The following is an 18,011-nucleotide window of genomic DNA, read 5'->3' on the forward strand; positions in this document are numbered from 1 at the left end:
CGTCTGCCACAGGACATCACACCCAGCTTGGAGCAGCCAGGCTGAGCATCACTGAGGGGTGGAGCAGGACCCACATGCATCAGCCAAGCCATTCCCAGCCTGGGCTGGCCAGGAGAGGGCAGCTCTGCCCTGAGCCCACCTGTTCGCAGGGACACACGTCGCAGATGACAGCAGCTGACACGGTGAGGCTGTCGCTCAGGGACGTGGGTTTCACGTGGATCACCCCGTGCCGCTCCCTCTCGGGCAGGCTGCAGACGTGCTGCCCTCCAACGTACTCCAGAGCCTTCACCTGCATGTGGAACTTGCCCTGCAGGAAGGGACACGCTGCAGGGATGAGCCAGCTCTGCTGGGCACGGGGGGCTCAGCCCCTCCTTCCCACGAGCCCTCCCTCCGCTGCCACCCGAGCACTCACCACTTTTCCACGGGTGATGTGGAAAGAGCCAGATTCTGTCTTTTCAAACATTGAGGAGGTGAACTCTGTCTTCAGGGCTCTGGGGGTGAAGTCAGCCCTGATGTCCATCTTGGAGCGGATGCGCTGGGGGGCAAGAGGATCCACACGTGGATTTTCACCAGTGCTCTGTGACACCCCAGCCCGCTCCAGAGGCACATCCTGCCTTGTCCTGCTCTCCTGCCCTGGAGTGCCCACCCTCTGCCCTCCCTGGGAACAGGAGTGAAGCTCCAGGGAGCACTGTTACCTCAAAGGCTGTGCGGAGCAGCTCCACGATGTTGGAAGAGTCTTCCTGGAGCACTCCAATCTCAGAGATGGGGAAATACTTGTGCAGCTTCTGCAGAGAGACAGGAGCCCCCTGAGCCAAGGCCTTGAGATCCCTCCTCTATCACAGGAGTGGGCTCTGCTTTGAGCAGGACTTGAACCAAACATCCCTGCCAACCTAAATTACTCTCCAGCTCTGTACCTCCACCGCTTCACAAGAAGCAGAAAGCAACACAGGGAAGCCTCTAGGAGCCCAGATTCCTGCACCCAGTAATGCACCCTGAGACCTCCCACAGCCCAGAGCAGCCCCCCAACACAGTGTGGCATCCTCCCAAACACCAAGGTGTTGGCTTAGGACAACTGCTGGGAGAACACTTTCTCCTCACAGCTGAGCTGAGGCAGAGTTCTGGAGGAAAGGTGGCATCACTGCTGTGCTCTCCTCACCTCATAGTAGCTGTAGGAATGGTTGGTGACAGCAAAGATGGGGATGATGTTGTGCTGGCCCAGGAGGCGCACGAGGGTGGGCACAGAGGGGTAGTCCTGCTTGGTGTCATACACGTAGGTGCCCTGGCTGTCCAGGTGACACTGCTCGTCGTTCCTCGCCAGGATTCCTGCCAGGACGTTGGTACCATCAGCTTCATAGTGAAAGGCAGACTCGGTGGAGAACACGAGCAGGTGAGTGCTGTCCTTTCTCCAGCCAATCTTATCCTGCAGCCGGGGAGGGGGAGAAGGAACCTTTATCTCTGTGCCTGCCAAACCTCTGCACAGCACCTTGGCAAGCCAGTACTGACAGGACCTGGAATAACCAAAGGACAAAGCACTACCTGCACCTGGCAGCAAAAACAACCAGCCATGTGTCCCTAGGAATCCCAGCATTCATCTGCACCCCCAAAGCACGGGGTGTCTCCCACCCAGCAGCTCATGTGTGTACAGGGGACAAGCCCACGCTTCCCTGGGCATGTCTGGAGCTGTGCTCATCTCTCAGCCAAGCCCAGGTGGGATCTTTTCCAGGGAGCAGTTTCATCATGGCAGGTGTGGAGGGGGACAGAGCAAAGAGCACATACAGAGTGCCCAGCAAGCAGCTCCTGTGCTGGGCATCAAACACCAGGACAGACACTCTAAGGCATAGGAAAAATTGGGAATGCAAAACAGCTTGGCACTGGGAGTATGGCTGGGAGAGCAAAACCAGCTGCAGCTGACCCGGGGCTCCAGCTGCCAGTGTGTGCTCCTCTGCTCGTCAGTGAGCAGAAGATGGGTCAGGAAGATGCAGTCATTGCACACACAGCCCTGGGCAGCCTCACCTTGCAGACAGCTGTCTGCAGGATGGCATCAAAGCCGCCCTCGGGGGCGTCCAGGTTGCCCGAGATGCGCTCCTTGCGCAGCTCGCGGCTGAAGTCGCCGATGTTGCTGGTCAGGCGGATGACGTTCCTGAAGGAGAAGGGCGAGTCCGCGTTGTGCCAGGGCTCCCGCAGCCTAGGAGAGATGGAACCAGGGCTCTCGTGTGGGGCTGGAGCAAGGGGTGCTGGGGGGCAAGGAGAGGAAATGTGGGCAGTGCCTCAAGGACTGCAGCTCTGAGAGGGATGAGGGCACAGACAGAGGAGAAGACAACACGGGCAGTGTGTTGTGGCAGAGCAGGGAAGGTCTGAAGGCAGAGGATGGCACTGCTGACACTGTCACAGGGCTACAGCCAGCCCTGAGGGATGGGCAGACCAGGGAAGACACTGGCAGTGAAGGCAGAGAGGTGGATGGAGGCTCCTGCATCACCAACACTGAAAGCCACGGACAAACAGAGGGCACTTTCCACCCCCTCTCCTCCCACCTCAGGGACCATGGGGCTTACTCACTTTTCAGGTCTCATGTCTGTCTGAGGGGATGAGACCTTGTCCACAAACTTGCCAAATCCAATGGTGTAATTGGAAGTCAGGGCTTGCAGGAATTCGGCTGGGAGGAGAGCAAAGGAAGGGGGAGACACATAAATAAAGAGATGCCTGTGAGCTCCCTGCTCCAGGGAGCTTTTGTTGTCATCTCTGCTGGTCAGTTCATAGATGAGATGTCATTTTTTCAGATCTTTGGGCTTTTAAAGGCAGAAACCTGCACCCCCTCCTTTGGCAGCCCCAAAACTGGAGCTCCTGCAACAGCACCCAGCAGGTTCAAGATGCCAAAGGCCCTACACAGACCAGCTCTGCACAGAACAGCTCCAGCTGGGCTGCAAGGGGAGAGCATATGAGGATCCCTGCAGGACCAGAGAGACATCCCCACACAGGGCTGCACAGAGCAGTGATAATGAGAAGCTCTAATTAAAACAGACACCTCTCAGCCCATTGCCAGCTGCATCCCTCTCTCTGGTGCTGTCAGGACTCATAGCCACAGGCAAGCTGCTGCCTTCATCAGCACAGCAGCAGGCTCCTCTCCTCTCCCAGCTCTGCCCTCACCTAGGTTGTGCCCCATGCTTTTGAGGTTGTCCAGATCATCTGACATGGAGTAGGAGAAGTCCATGAGGATGTAGAGATCCACAGGGCTCTCCTTGGGCTGGAAGACATCCATGTCGAAGCTCATCTCCTCCCCAGCCCTCAGTCTCATGAACATGGCCTGGGGGGACACCTGGGTCCTCTGCAGGGACGTGTTGATACTGGAGTTCTGTGAAGGAGAGTGATGTGAAGGGGATGCTCCATGTGCAGTGAGGAGGAGGCAAGGAGCAGGGATGAGCTCCCCTCCCTCAGGTACTGTCCCTCAGCCTCCCCCACACCCACTGGTGTCCTGCAGGCTCCTCCTGCAGAAGGGATGGCAGCATTCTGCTGACATCTGCTCTGCCTGCAAAGTCACCCCAGCCTGGATCAGACCACAGGTGCCCCAGGCAGCAAAGGCATTGCTTTTGAGTACACCCTACACAAACAGCAATCTGCTCTGTATTTTTCCTGATGAGGAGCCATCACAACCTCCATCAGTTTCCTGTGATGGTGTAACAGGTTTAAGCATAAGGATAAATCACTGAGGGCTAGAGTTAAGCAAGGCAGCACAGGGCAGAAGCAAAACAGCTTGTTCTCTGCAGGGTGAAATGCATTTTCCTGCCTTCCACTAATGAAAGTCAACGTATGGGTTGTACATTTGTGCAAAAGTCTTTGTGTGAGCCTGAACAGGGCACAGTCCAGCTGCAGCATCAGGGAAAACTCCCAAACCCAAACCAGAGCCTTCAACGCCGTGTAATCACCGAGGTTTCCTTTCAGCATTGTCACATGCTGTCCTGCTTAGGGGAAGCAATATTTCCCCAAGGCAGAATTTCTCTCTAGGCTAGATGGAGGAGGCAGGAGCCTGAGGAGGGGCTGTGTCCCAGCACACACCTGCAGTGTCCTCATCTGTCCCTGGCTGTAGACGACGCTGGCCTCGCCGCAGCCCGCGCGCAGCAGGTTCTCCCGCAGGTCGCAGCGCGGCTCCTCGAAGCTCTGCAGGGAGCAGGACAGCACCAGGGGCACAGAGAACCACTGAGATAGGCCATGCACAGGGCAGTGGGCACATACAACTGTCCCTGAAAAGGGCCCTGGGGTTTCACATCCTGAGACAATGAAACTGCTCACGAGAAATGTTCACCCCTAGTGAAACCCCTGTTATTATTGAGGATTTCTATTGGTCTTCAACTTTACGAGATTATTGGTCTTTTCTCACCTAGAATCTTAAAGTAATTGGATAGTTCTCAACTTTAATTTTACTGGTTAGAATCTCAATCCCCCTAAACCCTATAAAAACCCCTTGCTGTGCTATGTATCTGGATTTTGCTGCTAGAACCCTTTGAAGAAATAAAGCTGCCTTCAGAACTTCTATAGCAGCTCCCAGGATCTCATTCCTTGCCAGCTGAGAAGCTGAATTCTGCCTCAGAGGCTCCTGGAGCTATCCAGACCCCATAGCAGCCCAAAGCCAGAACCATCTTAGCCCAGGCAGCTAGCAGGGTCCTGTGCCTACAGCTATGAGCCTTTGGGAACAGCAGGGCGGCAGATTTGGGGACAAGTATCACACAAAACCACTGACTGAAATGTGACCACCAGTGAGTTACTGGGTTGTCTGAGATAGAACTCTCCCTCCATCCCCTGCACACACTGTTTCTGGTGACATTTCCTGATAAACCCCTGCATTGCTGCAATTCTGCTCTCCCTCCCCATTTTCCACCCCAAAAGGAAATCCACATTGCAGCCTTGCCCATCCTGGCTGGATCCAGAAGCTGCCCCTGCTCTGGTGCCCCTGTCCCACTGAGGGGGGTGGGATCCCTCCATCAGCAGGGTGGGAGGTGCAGCCCCAGGCTGGCCTCACCTCATCAGTGCAGAAGGAGCAATCCTTGTCCACCCGGAGGCACTCGGTGCAGCTCCTCGCCCGGGACAGCACACAGCGATTGTCTGCCAGAAACATCAGGGGTGGGGAAAACAAGGTGGAAGGGTGTGAGAAAGGCTGATGGAGGTGTTGCCTGGTTAGTGGAAACTGCCTGCAAAACAGCATCTGGTAGCAAGGGAGGTCCCCCAAAAGCTGGGGAGATGGAAAACAGCAGGTGTTGTCCACATGAGGACTGGTGTTTCTGGAGCCCAGCACAGGTACACAGTCCCCAAAGGGAGGTGGCAGACAGAGCTATCACGGCTCCACTCACTTTTGCTCCATTGGCAGAGGCTGGTGGTGCAGAGCAGGGACAGGAGCAGCAGCCTGGCACACGCCCCTGGCAGCACATTCATCCTCTTCCTCCTGAAACAAAGGAATTGTGACACTGCAGAGAGCCAGGAGATGGAAGTGGACCTGGATATGAGCAGGGCAGCTCCCACAGAGCCCCTTCCCAGCCCCACCAGAGTGGGACAGCCTCACATCCCAGGGAAGCCAAGGCTGGAAGCAATTGCTGAGCTCTGCAGGACAGGGCACTAAAGCAAAGCCAAGGATGGTTTGATCCCTGCTCAGGCATCTGCAGAAGCTCAAAATCCCCAGCAATGCCAGCCCTGTGCCTGGAGTTGGGGGGCCCAGCTCGGCAGCAGGGTTGGTGCTGGAGCACAGGGGGCTCCCAGCCAGAGCCCAGCACCATCCACACGTGTGAGCACCGGCCAGGCCGAGATGCTGCTTTTTCTGGCAGGTTAGGGGGAAAAAAAAAACAACAGAGGAAAACAAAGTGACCGTCAACATCTCTGCCCCAAAGCAACACTGACCCCTCCCTTCAGCTATTTCCCATCACACTAAGAGTTTCCAGGACGGTCAAGGCAACAATAAAGAGAGGGCGAGGCCATGGGAAATGCCAGGCTTGGAGTTTTGGAGCTGCCGAATGAATCCGTGGTTTTGAGAGCCTGGCAGCTCCCCTTTGTCCTGTCCAGGGCAGCAGGACATCCTGATGGACACAGAGATCAAATCCTAAACAGAGGGAACCATTCTCCCTGCATCACACGTGACTGAGAAAACTTGGTGCCATCCAGAATTCAGCATTTGGATGTGGTAAACAAAAGGCACAAAGCTGGAACTCGAGTTCTGCTGTGCCATAGCTTTATCCTTGCACCCAGCAGGGCAAGTGAGAGCAGTCAAGGAAGAAACAGCACTGTAAAGATATCATTAAGGAATCTCCTTCCTGGCAGATGTAATTGTGAAATATAAAATGTGAATGAATTGTCTCACAGCTTCTTGCTGTGTCAGCCCTGACTCTAAAATGAAAAGAATGTGAAAATCACTTAAACCAGGGAAAGGAAAGAGAAGTTGTTGTGTGCAGTAACAAGTCCAAGTTCCCTGAGGGACATCCAGCACACAGAGCAGTCACCTGGAGACTCAGCCACTCACAACCTGGGCTGGGCTGCAGGGAAACCCCTGGAAAAACCCAGCCTGGTCTCAAAAGCACCAGATCACACCTGGCCCCTGCAGCCAGTGAATGCATTGAATGCAGCAATTGTGACACAGGGCTCAACCAACCCAGCCCTGACACCACAGGACATCTCCCCTGGTGGCTGCACTTGGCTCCATGTGGGAGCCCCTGGGTACCCAGCAGCAGCTGACAGGACATTGGTGTCTCCTTCATCCTGCCAGCTGTGCCCAGAGGGATTTATCACAGCCATCCATGCCCAGGGGCTCAAACCTGAGCAGCACAGGAGCCTCAGGGCAGCCTCACTGCAGGGGAACCCCAGGAAGATTTGCAGGACCTGTACCCAGTGTGCCCTTTTGCCAATGAGCCGCTTTTCTTATAGGTAAAATGTAAATGTAAAATGTACCAAGGGAACTCCTCTGCTTCCCTCCCTGCCACACTGACTGTCCCCAGTTGGGCCCTTTGCAGGTTTGGCTTTAGGTGGTCCCTGTCCCCCCAAATCCAGGTGCAGCTCTGGCTCTGAAGCCAAAATTCCTTATCCTGGACATGCTGTGACCTCCTTCAGTGCCAGACCTCACACCAGCACTCACTGGCAAATATTGTGTCCCTTGCTACCAACACAGGCAGATGTTGAAACCAGGAAAATCCATTTTCCCCTTGCTCTGCCCCAGCCCAGGACAGTGCCAGGAAGATGTGGGGAGGTGCCACATAGAGGTGGGATGAAAAGACAGGGAAGAAATCCTCAGAGATACAACTGAAAACATCACCTGAACACTCAGCAATTCCCATCTTCCACCATGGGCCACAAGGAAAGGACTGAGTAGTGGATGAGCAGCTCAGCAGCACCTAACGTCTCTGCCTTTAATCACCAGCGAGGAAAAAGTAACCAAAGAACAGACGGACACACCCTGGGCCTCGGGCACATAAATTGCCATCATGTCTTTTCAAGTACTGAGATAAAAGGCCATAAAATCCTGCTCAATATTAAAGTCCTGTTGCCCTGTGAGCCACCAACCTTCAAGGATTTTGCTGGGCAGGTGCCAGCAGGCAGGGTGCTGGTGGCACAGAGCATGGCCACTGCAGGAATGCAGCTGCAATATTTGTGAAAAAATATGGGAGTGGCCACCCCTGACTTTCAGAAGTGTCCTCTGGAAGGGAAAACGCCACTTTCACTTCAGGAAAGCTGCAGGATTTGGTTGAGTTTTCATGGCGACAACCACAAAACAAAACCTGTTCAGTTGTGCAAAAACAAGGAGAAAGGCAGAGCAGCTCCTGGCTGCACATAAACTTCCTTCCACTTCCCAGAGCTGCTCCAGCATTTCCTCCTGGTCTTCTCTTGCTCCCCCAGCCTTTGCCATGCCCCTCAGCACAGCCAAAAATCTGAATATGCCAAGAACCCCTGAGTCTGGAGAAGCTGGGGCTGGCTGCCTCATCCCCAGAAATCCAGGCAATGCCCCAAACAAAGCCCTGGTGCAATGGGACAGGGGTGGAATGGCAGCTGGGGGAGAGGCAGCAAGGAGCAGGTTGTGATGAGCCACAAAGCAACAGCAGGAGCCTGGTCCCAGCTGGGGAACACCTGGCAGGCTGGGACACAGGAGCAGGAAAGGGAGGGAGATGCCCAAGCAATGAGCTCCCAAGTAGAGCCTTTCCTCTTTTGGGTGGAATTGCTCTTTTCTTGGCTGCAGCCATGGGGGGCTGTGCAGGACTGACCCTGGTCCGTGGCATCAAGGACCATCCATGTGTCCCTGTGTGCAGCCACAGCCCAGGGCAGCAGGGACACAGCTCATGTTCTCCCCCCGTGGCACAGAGCTGCTGGGATCATGCTCCAAAACTTGGAAATTATCAAGCCAGACTCCCTTAAACTACCAAAAACTCGAGCCACTAATCAAATCATCACTTACACACAAAAACCCTACTGCTCTTGTTTTGTTTGCCTTCCCCAGGTGTGCTCCTGCAGCTGGGAGACTCCACGTGTCTCCATTTGTTTTTTAGCTCCCAGGTTGAGCTCCAGACCCCAGACACGGCCCCAGCACCCTCCAGCCAGGTACAGAACCCAGCAGGGGCCACCTGGGCACCCACCCGGAGCTGCTTTGTGGCCAACACCCCGGGCTGTGGAGGGCTGCTCCTGGCCCCATCTCCTGCCATCCCGGGCAGGGGGGAAGCCCCAGGAACAAAGGTGGGAAGGGCAGACCCTGCCTGGCACTGCCCAAATTCCAGCGCAGCCTCGGAACCCTCCCGTTCCCTCCATGTGCTCTCCCTGCCACTTTCTCTGCCCCTTTGGCCCCACAAAACACTTTTTCTCTCCTTCCTCTCCATGGGTGCACCTCATTCCCCTTTTCCCCATGTCTGTCAGTCCCCTCACACCAATCCTCCTGTCCTGTTCCCTGTCCATTCCAGATCCACCAATGTGCAAATACACCAACACCTGCTGTCCAGCAAAGCCCACCCTCTGCTGGCCTTTTCCTCGAGGATCCCCCCTTCCCTCGCTTCCCCCTTCCAGGGCAGCCCCCAGTTCTGGAAAACACCCCCAGCCCGGCTGACCCTGTACATTTCCACCCCTGAAAGCTTTTCCTGGGTGCCAGCAGGCACTGCAGCCTTTCCCCTGCAACTGGGCAGAGGGACAGGACAGGACAGCCCCAGAAACCTCCGACATCTGTCGCCAAGGGCTCTGCTGTGTCCCCCAAACACCCGCGGACACAAACCCGGACCCTTCCCCAGCCAGCCCAGGGCACCGGACGGTGTCCGACAGCCGAAAACCAGGGAAAACCGTGGGAAAAACGGAGCAGGGGCTGAGCCCTCTCCGTGTCCTGCCCGCACATTAATTCACTGCCCGGTTAACGCAGCAAAGTTCAGGCGAGCTGCACGCTGCAGAGCACGGATGAATTAATTCCACAAACCTCATTAGCGCTGGGTCTGGCTCAGTCCAAATCCTGTCCCGAATAACAGGCACCCACACAGCAAGCCAAGAAATTCTTCCGAAGGCAGAGGGGGAAATTGTTGCTTCGCTGCTGCGGTTTGATTTCCAGCTTTGGGCTTTTTTTTTTTTTTTTTTTTTTTTTTCAGTCTTTCTCTCTCCTCTCTATTCTGTGTCCCTTTTCTCTTTCCGGTTAAACGTCCAGTCCCGGTGCGGCGGGGAGCGCAGCCAGCCCGCGATCCCGCATCACTCCCGGCGGGTCCCTGCACCTTCCAGCCCAACACCCGCTTTGCTCTCGCTCCCCCTCCCGAGGGGCTGGCGGGCAGGAAAGGTGCGAGCAGCGATAAATGAGATTGGATCCCAGGTGAGGAGAAGTTTTATGGCAGCTGGGAGGGAGGAGGGGATGCCCGTGACGCAGAGCTGGCACTCACTGCTGCCTGCACACCTGGCCGGGCGGGCACAGCCCTCGGACCCTCCCTTCGCACAGGCACATCCACGGGAAAAGGGAGCAGGAGATCACATCCCACGGGAAAAGGGAGCAGGAGCCCGGAGGAGCTGCTCGGCTTCACCTGGAGGAGCTCCCCGACCTCTCCTGGCTGTGGCTTCTCCGAATTTTCCCCCGGCACGACTGCGAGGTGTCACCCCCAGAGCCTCGCTGAAATATCAGGGAAATTCCTGCCCCGACAACCCGCAGAGACAGAGCCCAGCCTCGGTGCTCTGTGCAGAGAGGATGGATCTGCACCCTGCTTTATGCACTCCTCACCTGCAGCAAATCTGCCTCTAGAGTCAAAGCACCCCCTGCAGCACCGTGAGCGAGCCCCATCCATACCTGCATCCCACCATGGTCCAGGGTGCCACAGGCAGCAACCCCACAGCTGGTTCCAGTCCTGCTGAGCTGGATCCAAAACCCCTTCCCCAACCCAAGGAACAGCAGAGGAGGGTTTGAAGTTCAGGTGAGGTTATTTTTCTGTCCACAGCACCCTTTTGGTTTAGAGTCTGGGGCTGGTCACAGCTCAGAACCACTCACACTTCCAACAGAGTGCAGCACACACGTCCTGCAGCAGATGGAATGGCAAGGGCTGCATTTCAGCTCCCTGACAGATCCTCACAAGGAAAACTACATCCCCTGAGCTTCAACACAAACAATAGCAACAGCCAGATGAAAAAATGGCACATTTCCTGTCTGACTAGGAGATTAAAATTCTGAGCAGGGCAATTTTGCCCTCCTTGCTGTCAATGTGGCATTCATTACAGAGGCTGCTCCCTCTATATCAGAACTGATTGAAAGGTGAGGAGCAGGATTCCTTTCACTACAAGAAATTAAGAAACTCAGGTTAATATAAGCAAACTGCCTTACCCTCAGGATAAAGGAGGATGTGCCTGTGCCATTAAAAAGTGCAGCAAATGGGAAACAGGCAGGGGTGCAGGGGAAGATGGCCCAGGCAGTTTAAATCTGGCATTTCCGAGTTTCCCAACACATGACTTGGCAACCCCAGCCCTTTTGGAGATGTGATTTCCTAGATTTAAACAAGAGTTCTGAAAATTAAGGAGGTTTGCTGTTGTTTTTTTTAAAAACACATCAAGACAGCAACTGCAACATGAGAGCTGGGACAGGAGACAAAATAAAGGCAGACAGGACCAGGCTGTGAGTGCCAGGTGCTGATGCTTGAGCTGCTGCTGAAGAGCAGATCCCATGGAGGGACTGAAGGCAGAGGGTTCTGCTTTGCCTCAGGAGCCACAGCTGCAGCAGATGTTGAGCACTGCAGATGAATTAAAACTGGGTTTCTGTTCCCAAGATGGGAGGGGAGCTTGTGCTGGTGCTCACAGACATTTCTGGCCACCTCACCTGGCCCTGTCCACCAGCCAGCCCCACCCCACCTCCCACTGCTGCAATTTCCCTCTTTGAGGAAAGCAATGCTGCCACTGCAGTTGAAAAAGGCAATTTATGCTGCAAGAAACACATTAATAAAAAACCCAGTTATTTTAGTGATAGATCCCTAACAGGAATCCTGAAGCCAACCATAAAAACTCATGAGCACCCACCTTCTACTCAGTGTCCTGATTTCCTGGATGTTCTTTCTCCACCTGAGATGGAGAATGTTTGTGTTGCCTCCAGAAAAGGAGCTCTGGTCCCACCTGCACACCCTGACATCCTCTGCCTCCCCTTCACCCCTGCAGCAGCAAGGAAGAACCAGCTCCCTCCAGTGTTCCCAGCTCTGAGGAAAAGCTCAGTTACACCCTCTGGGTGCTGCCAGAAGAGTTCAATACAATTTTGCACCTTTTTTTGAAACACCTTTGAGAACACCTAAGAGACCCCAAGCCCAGGGAACATGAGTTTTCAGGGTGGATAAAGGTACTTTTCCAATATAAAGGAAACTTCACCACCAAATTTTTAGAGCAAAAAAGCAGAGAGGAATGAGAAATTTTATGTAAATACTCACAAGAATTTAAAAGGTTTTAACTTCATCTTGTGTTTAAAAGAAAGAAACAAAAAAAGATTGTTTTATGAGTTGTCTTTCAGGCAACTTCTCCAAATTACTTCCACCAGGGAAGAACACCTGGTGAACTCAAATTCTTGCCTTGGTTCCACACCTTGCTCTCCCTGCCTGCTGGATCAGGCTTTTGCCACACAAATTTGCTGGTTTTAAGAACAGAGAACAGGGACTTTAGAGGCAGGGTCAGCAGATTTCAGTGCTGATGGCTCCACCACAGCTCACAGCCACATTTGTGGTGAATCTCCCATTTATAAATCAGTGATTTTCTGTGGTGGCAATATGGCCTAGAAATTTTTGCCCTAGGAGGGAAAACAAGTAATTTTATAGCTCACATGGAATTGCTCTCTCTGCTGAGACTACCAGTCCGAGTGCCAATTACTGATAATTACAAGAGATTTCAGGGTTAATTATTTTTTTTTTTTTTAATGCCACGCCAGCTTGCAACAGAGCCTTTCTTCTTTCTGTCCTGCCACCACAGCATGCCTGGAGACAGCTTTGGGGCTTTTTCTAGGTCTTTATTGAGTAGTTACAGCCAAAATCCTGCTGCTGGAGCACATTCATCCCCTTTTCAAATTCTGTAACAACACAGATTACTAAAAGAAAAATAAACACTTAATCCCATCACTGCACTGGACACTATAGTGACAATATCCTGCTATGTGGCTTAAATAAAAGGAATGTGTAATAATGTATTTTTAAAGTACATGAACGTGCTTATAATTTATGGCACTAAATGATCCCTGTGCAATTAAAAAGTGCCAGATGAAATCCTGCCATATTCTCTCCCTCAGCCTTTCCCCCAAGACAGCATTAATTACACATGCCCCCCATTCTCCAGTGGATGTTCCTTGTCATGAACATGTTGCTAAAGGAAAATCTCTCTGATGAACATCCCTGATGAACATTTGCCTCTGGAACAGCAAGGGGGAAGTGGGAGACAGAAGGAAAACATCAATAAAGGATCCAGGATACAACCTCAGCCTGGGACAATCCTATCACCTAATTCAGGGATACATCAGCACCTCACCCACCAGCTGATGTCTTCTCTGCAAAAAGGCAAAACCTCTCCTGTGAAACCCCAGAGCTCTGCTGTTTATTGGCAACACAGAGCAGGAGCCCAGCCCCAGCCAAAGACAAACTTCAAATAAACAAAGACCAACTATGGGAAGTCATTGGTGTCCATGGTTCTCGCTTAGAACAAAAGGAAGGAAGTGGAATATAAACAGTCAGAGGAACAGCAGTGCAGGGAAGGCTCAGAGGTGGAGAACTGCTCTGTAAAAGCCATGCAGGAATGTGCTGAGGGAAATGTTCCCCCCAAAGGGAAGAGGAGGAACTTTTTTGCCCTTTCAGGGGGTCTTGAGCCTCCACAGCAGTTTATTTCTCTGAGCATTGAACATTAGACAGTCCTGGGGAGCCCTGCTGAGATGATCTGCATTTCTCACTCCCTCTCTGGAGATATTCCAGGACTGTCTGGACACAGCCCTGTGCCAAGTGCTCGAGCAGGGAGGTTGGGCCACTGCAGTCCCTTCCCAGCCTCACCCATCCTGTGATTCCCTGCAGGTACCAGCTCTGGGCTTTCCCAGGCTCACACCATTCCCCAGGAATGAGCAGCTCACAGCCTTTGATGGCTCTCTGGGCACATTACAAAGCCCACCTGTCTGAGGGGAGCTAACTTCTGCAATGGAGAGCAGCTGGAAAAGAGCTTGTGCAGGTGTTGGCTCCATCACCCCCCTCACTGCTGGAGCTGTCATCAGCAAAGCCTTGGCAAGGAAGATTCTTTCTTTCATTTTTTGTTCATCTCAGTGCCTAACTCCCCTAAACCAGACAGAGCAGCAGCAATCCAACTAAAACATAGCTTCAGGTGCTGCCATTCCACAGTTTGGGGTGGGGCTGGCAAGGGCTGCCCTCCCCACCTGCTCCCTGAGCCCAGCAGCACCCAGTGAGACAGAAAAAAAAAGAGTCCTGAACACACAAAATCCCTTCCCACACCAGCATCAAAGGAAGGCAGATCTCTAAAGCACAACAAGCAAATAGGAGAGAAAATCAATACCTCGGGGCATGGAGGTGGAAGAAAAGACTTGAGAAGGGAGAGGGAGAGCAGAACCAGCTCTGCCAAGGATGACTTCAATGCTGCAGCTCTCCTGAGAGACACAGACTTGAACGTGGAGTTTCAGCTGAGACAAAGCTCCTGGAGCTAGGAGACACCACTGCTTAGGAAGGAGATAGGCAGAGAGAAACCCTGGGGTGTTCAAGGAGCAGAGATTGTAATTGTTGGATTAAGGAATGATGAAAATGGGACTGATTTTACTCTCCCGGGTATTGGGAAGGAGAGGTAAGAATGAGTATCTGCAGCTTTTAGAGTCCCAAGTGCAGCCTGAGCAGGCACTGCTGCAGCAGCATGAGCAACTTTTTCTCTGTGTCAGCTCTGAGTTGGCCTCAGGGCACACTGGGGCAGCTGCAGTCCTCAGGGGTGTTCAGCACACAGGCACTGACACACTCAGCAGGGCTCACACAGCCAGAGCTCCAAAAACACCACCCCAAACTCCTGCCTGAGGGCTTCAGGCCATGGCTCCCAGGCCAGGAAGGATCCCTGTCCCTCCCACATCACCCTTGTGTGCCTGATGTTCCCTCCAGCTTCCCAGGGGCACTGACTGACCACAGCCCAGCAAGTCACCAACCAGTCCAAGCCCATTTTCAGAGCAGGGAAAAGGTTTTTCCCTCAGAACTGCAGTTTCCAACCTGAGTATCCATCTTTTACCTCCAATGCAACATGCAAGACAAACAGTGTCACTCAGTGTCACTTGCTGCCAGAGCAAAGCAGGAGCTGAACCATGACTTAGTTCTGATCCTAAAATCCACAAAACCATCCAGAGGTTTGGAAGGACTCTGGATGCTGCAGAGCCAGGAGGAAGAAGGTACAGGGAAGAGTGGGGTGCCAGGGTGTGTGATATGAACAACACACATTTAAACTATGTTCAGGACCTTCTCTAGAGGGATTCAACCCCAAGAACTGCAGCACCTGGCCTGCCAGGGGATTAACTGGTAAGATGATCAGTGAATGGGTGGCACCAGGCTGTCCCAGTGCTCACCCCAGTGCCAGGGCACAGCTGTTATTCCACAAGACAGGGATGGAGTTAAGGCACCTGTACAAACCTGCAGGAGCCAGGGCAGCAGCCCAAGGCAATGCAAATTAAGAGATGTTTCCATCTAACTATTGTAATGACTTTTGTTATTTTATTGCTTTAAAAAGAGCAATTCCACCATGTCCCAAACTTCCCATGCTACAGTCACATCAGTCCTCTGGTTTAGCACCCATGAACATTCCTGGATACACAGCTTAAATGACCACCAGGACAAGATGTTTAACATGTTTTAAAATTATCTAAAACCAGGATATCAACCTGTTATTTCTACCTTAAGTCTCCATAAATCCAAAGTCTTGATCAGGAGTGACACAAGCTACATAAAAAACTGAAAGAAAAAAAAAAAAAAGAAAAAAGAAAAAGCAAGCCCAAACCACTGAATTCTCAGAAACTTACACTTTTGCTGATCTCTCCTATCACTGCTTGTACTCTAGGACAAAGAGGCTCTGGGTAGAAATTTAAGTCTAAAGAAATGCAGACACATGAATGACACCAGGGTTTTTTTCAAAAGACTTTGCAATTTTTATACAACAAAATTTTCAACTGAAAATACTTGTTCACAACAGTGGAGCAAGCAGTAACTGCCATGTGTGCATTCACAGAACATCACAAGCTAAAACAAAGATGGACAACATCACAAACAGGATCAGACACACTCCTCTGCTTATCTGCTGTCCAACCTCATTCCGTGGCAATGGAAGTGTTTTCTGCACAGGTCTTTGCAAGTGAGTTCACAAATCAAACCTCTACAGCTTGAGGGTTCTGCATAGAAATCTCCATCCCTGTGAGATGGTAACAGGATGTTCCAGCACAGTTTCCTCAAGAGTTCCACAGTTTCACACTAAGATCTACACAGAGAGCACAGGGTACAGGTGTCAGTGCTAGAACAGAGTGAGCCTACACTCACTGATGCAGTTTGCTTCAAGTCTCTGCTACACATCTGGACGTGGACACTGAGTGGTTGTCTCTGCTTCAGCTCCCTCAGAACTGATGACTCTGGAGGGAGGCACCTACACAGGCTGCAGGCAGTCCTGGAGCACCACCTGGCACACACAGGGGTCACACTGACAGTCTGTCACTGCTTGCCCTTTTAATTTATTTTCTTTTTTCCCCCTAAATCAAACTTGCAAGTAGGTAAGACCCCAGTGCAGTGATTAATAAGCAAACTTTTACAAGCTGACTCCAGACACCACCTTCCTCCAACAACACAGGCAGCCTGGTTCTTCTCCCAGCAAGCAGAGGCATGGTGGGCAGAGGTCCATTCCTGTGGGCACACAGCTGGCATCCTGCTCCTGCCCCCAGCCTTCCAAAGGGGAACTGTGGGCTGCTTCAAAGAATCCTGTCATCTTTTACCAAAGGAGAAAGCCACCCCTCCCTTCCGAGGACAATGGCTTCAGTGACAAACAAGTCCAAGAATCCAGGCCCAGCACAGCAGTCACTGCTTGGCCTTTTTCACAATGGTGCCCACAGCTGAGATCACTGTGGTTTTGGAGCCACTGGCACTGGTTGTCACTGTGACAACACCTGGCAGTGTTGCAGTGGTGGTGAGGATGGTGGGCTGAGCTATCGTCGTGACGGGGATGGCAGAGTCCCATTTGCTCTTTCTCTTCTGGGCATCTGTGAATTTGATTAAACCAAGCACACAAGGATTAGCATCACCTTAGAGGTTACCAATCTCTTCTTCACACCCTGTCTTGTCAACCCTTAATATCCCACTGCTTGACTGGACAGCTTGCCCTCACATTAATTTCAGCACACACTGGCAGTAAATGGTGAGGACGAAAGGAAACTTTTCTCTGGGGGTACCAGGAGTCAGAGTAGGATTTTAGACCTGAACTCCAGCCAAAGGGGAGACAGGATCACTCACTCCCTGCCCCAAAGCAGATTTAATTTCAACAGAGCACATGTATCCCACCTGCTCAGCTACAGGCACCAACACACTCATCAGCCTTCAGTGGTTTTCTCCCTTCCCCTTGGTTTACCAAAGCAGGAGAATGACTTCCAGTGTTTCCAATCTCAAAATCTATCAGTCCCAGGGATACTCCACATCCACAGACAGCAGCAGGCTTCTTGACCCACTAATAAGTCTCTTCATTATCCCACCTGGCCCTAATCTTTCACTCCAGAAGGACAACCATGGAATACAGGGATCAGAGGAAAGCTAGCCCAACACCCCTTAGAAGAAACACTGCCTTGCATTATCTACAGGATCATTAAGGAGCCTCCAGGCTTCAGGAAGCACTAATCCCAGCATTACTGCAGCTCAAGAGGTACATCCACAGCCATTCTTTACCTCCCACAGTGGTGCTGGACGTTGTGGTGGTTGTGGAAGCAGCACTTGTTGTTGTACCCTTCTTAGTGCCAGTCACAAATTCAATCTGGGAAGGGAGAGACACACAGGAGAAAGGGGAGAAGATAAAATGAAGTGTTAAGATACACAGCCTTTTTGTAACCCACAGCACCTCTCTATGTTTTTTAAAAACAGCTTTAATGTGATGTTAGACACTGGACTGGCCTCTGAGCTGCCCATCATGCAGGAAGGAAGACACAGACTTCAGGCCATGAAAATTAAGAATTAATTAAGCTGCAACCCAGCTCCTAAGTCTGATACAATAAAAATGTGTTTGTCAGCTGGTACAAGCACAAGATTTGATATAGCTCAGACAGGATCCTGGTCATTAAATACTGTATTTCTGCATTTAGCAGTTCTTATTAATTTTCCTTTAAGGAACATGCAAGGCAAGTCCTTGCTTGCATCATTTATTGTGACTGCATCACAGCAGGAAAGCTGGTAACAAGAGCGCCAAGAGCACTGCAGCCTCAGAGCTGCAGATCTGGGCAAGGGCATGATCAGATACCTGGGCTGCTGTGCAAAACACCAAAACAAGCAGCAAGACACAGCATGCACTGCATGAAAAACCCTCCATGAACTGGAGATGGAAGG

The 18,011-nt window shown here is 52.1% G+C and overlaps 2 protein-coding genes across 8 annotated transcripts in view; both read right to left on the minus strand.

Moving 5' to 3' along the window:
* ITGB4 (integrin subunit beta 4) overlaps window positions 1-10,809 on the minus strand; it is a 31,095-nt gene extending 20,286 nt beyond the window's left edge. For 2 of the 6 annotated variants that reach the window (XM_079323387.1, XM_079323382.1), the window contains exons 1-11: window positions 9,413-9,933; window positions 5,340-5,431; window positions 5,012-5,094; window positions 4,051-4,152; window positions 3,145-3,349; window positions 2,557-2,653; window positions 2,014-2,185; window positions 1,157-1,420; window positions 696-785; window positions 413-535; window positions 140-307 (exon numbers count right to left, since the gene is read on the minus strand). In XM_079323387.1, coding sequence (XP_079179513.1) covers window positions 140-307; window positions 413-535; window positions 696-785; window positions 1,157-1,420; window positions 2,014-2,185; window positions 2,557-2,653; window positions 3,145-3,349; window positions 4,051-4,152; window positions 5,012-5,094; window positions 5,340-5,431; window positions 9,413-9,417 — 1,401 coding nt within the window. In that variant the 5' untranslated portion in view covers window positions 9,418-9,933. Of the gene's footprint in view, window positions 1-139; window positions 308-412; window positions 536-695; window positions 786-1,156; window positions 1,421-2,013; window positions 2,186-2,556; window positions 2,654-3,144; window positions 3,350-4,050; window positions 4,153-5,011; window positions 5,095-5,339; window positions 5,432-9,412; window positions 9,937-10,786 lie in introns of those variants that run through there. The other 4 variants (XM_079323383.1, XM_079323384.1, XM_079323385.1 and 1 more) reach the window with 4 other exon arrangements.
* Window positions 10,810-15,554: 4,745 nt separating this feature from the next.
* SAP30BP (SAP30 binding protein) overlaps window positions 15,555-18,011 on the minus strand; it is a 28,539-nt gene continuing 26,082 nt past the window's right edge. For both annotated transcript variants that reach the window (XM_079323464.1, XM_079323465.1), the window contains 2 exons: window positions 17,361-17,445; window positions 15,555-16,684 (listed from right to left, as the gene is read on the minus strand). In XM_079323464.1, the coding sequence (XP_079179590.1) occupies window positions 16,503-16,684; window positions 17,361-17,445 (267 nt within the window). In that variant the 3' untranslated portion in view covers window positions 15,555-16,502. The remainder of the gene's footprint in view (window positions 16,685-17,360; window positions 17,446-18,011) is intronic.

This window comes from Erithacus rubecula (genome assembly GCF_903797595.1).
Source record: "Erithacus rubecula genome assembly, chromosome: 20".
Lineage (NCBI taxonomy): Eukaryota > Metazoa > Chordata > Aves > Passeriformes > Muscicapidae > Erithacus > Erithacus rubecula.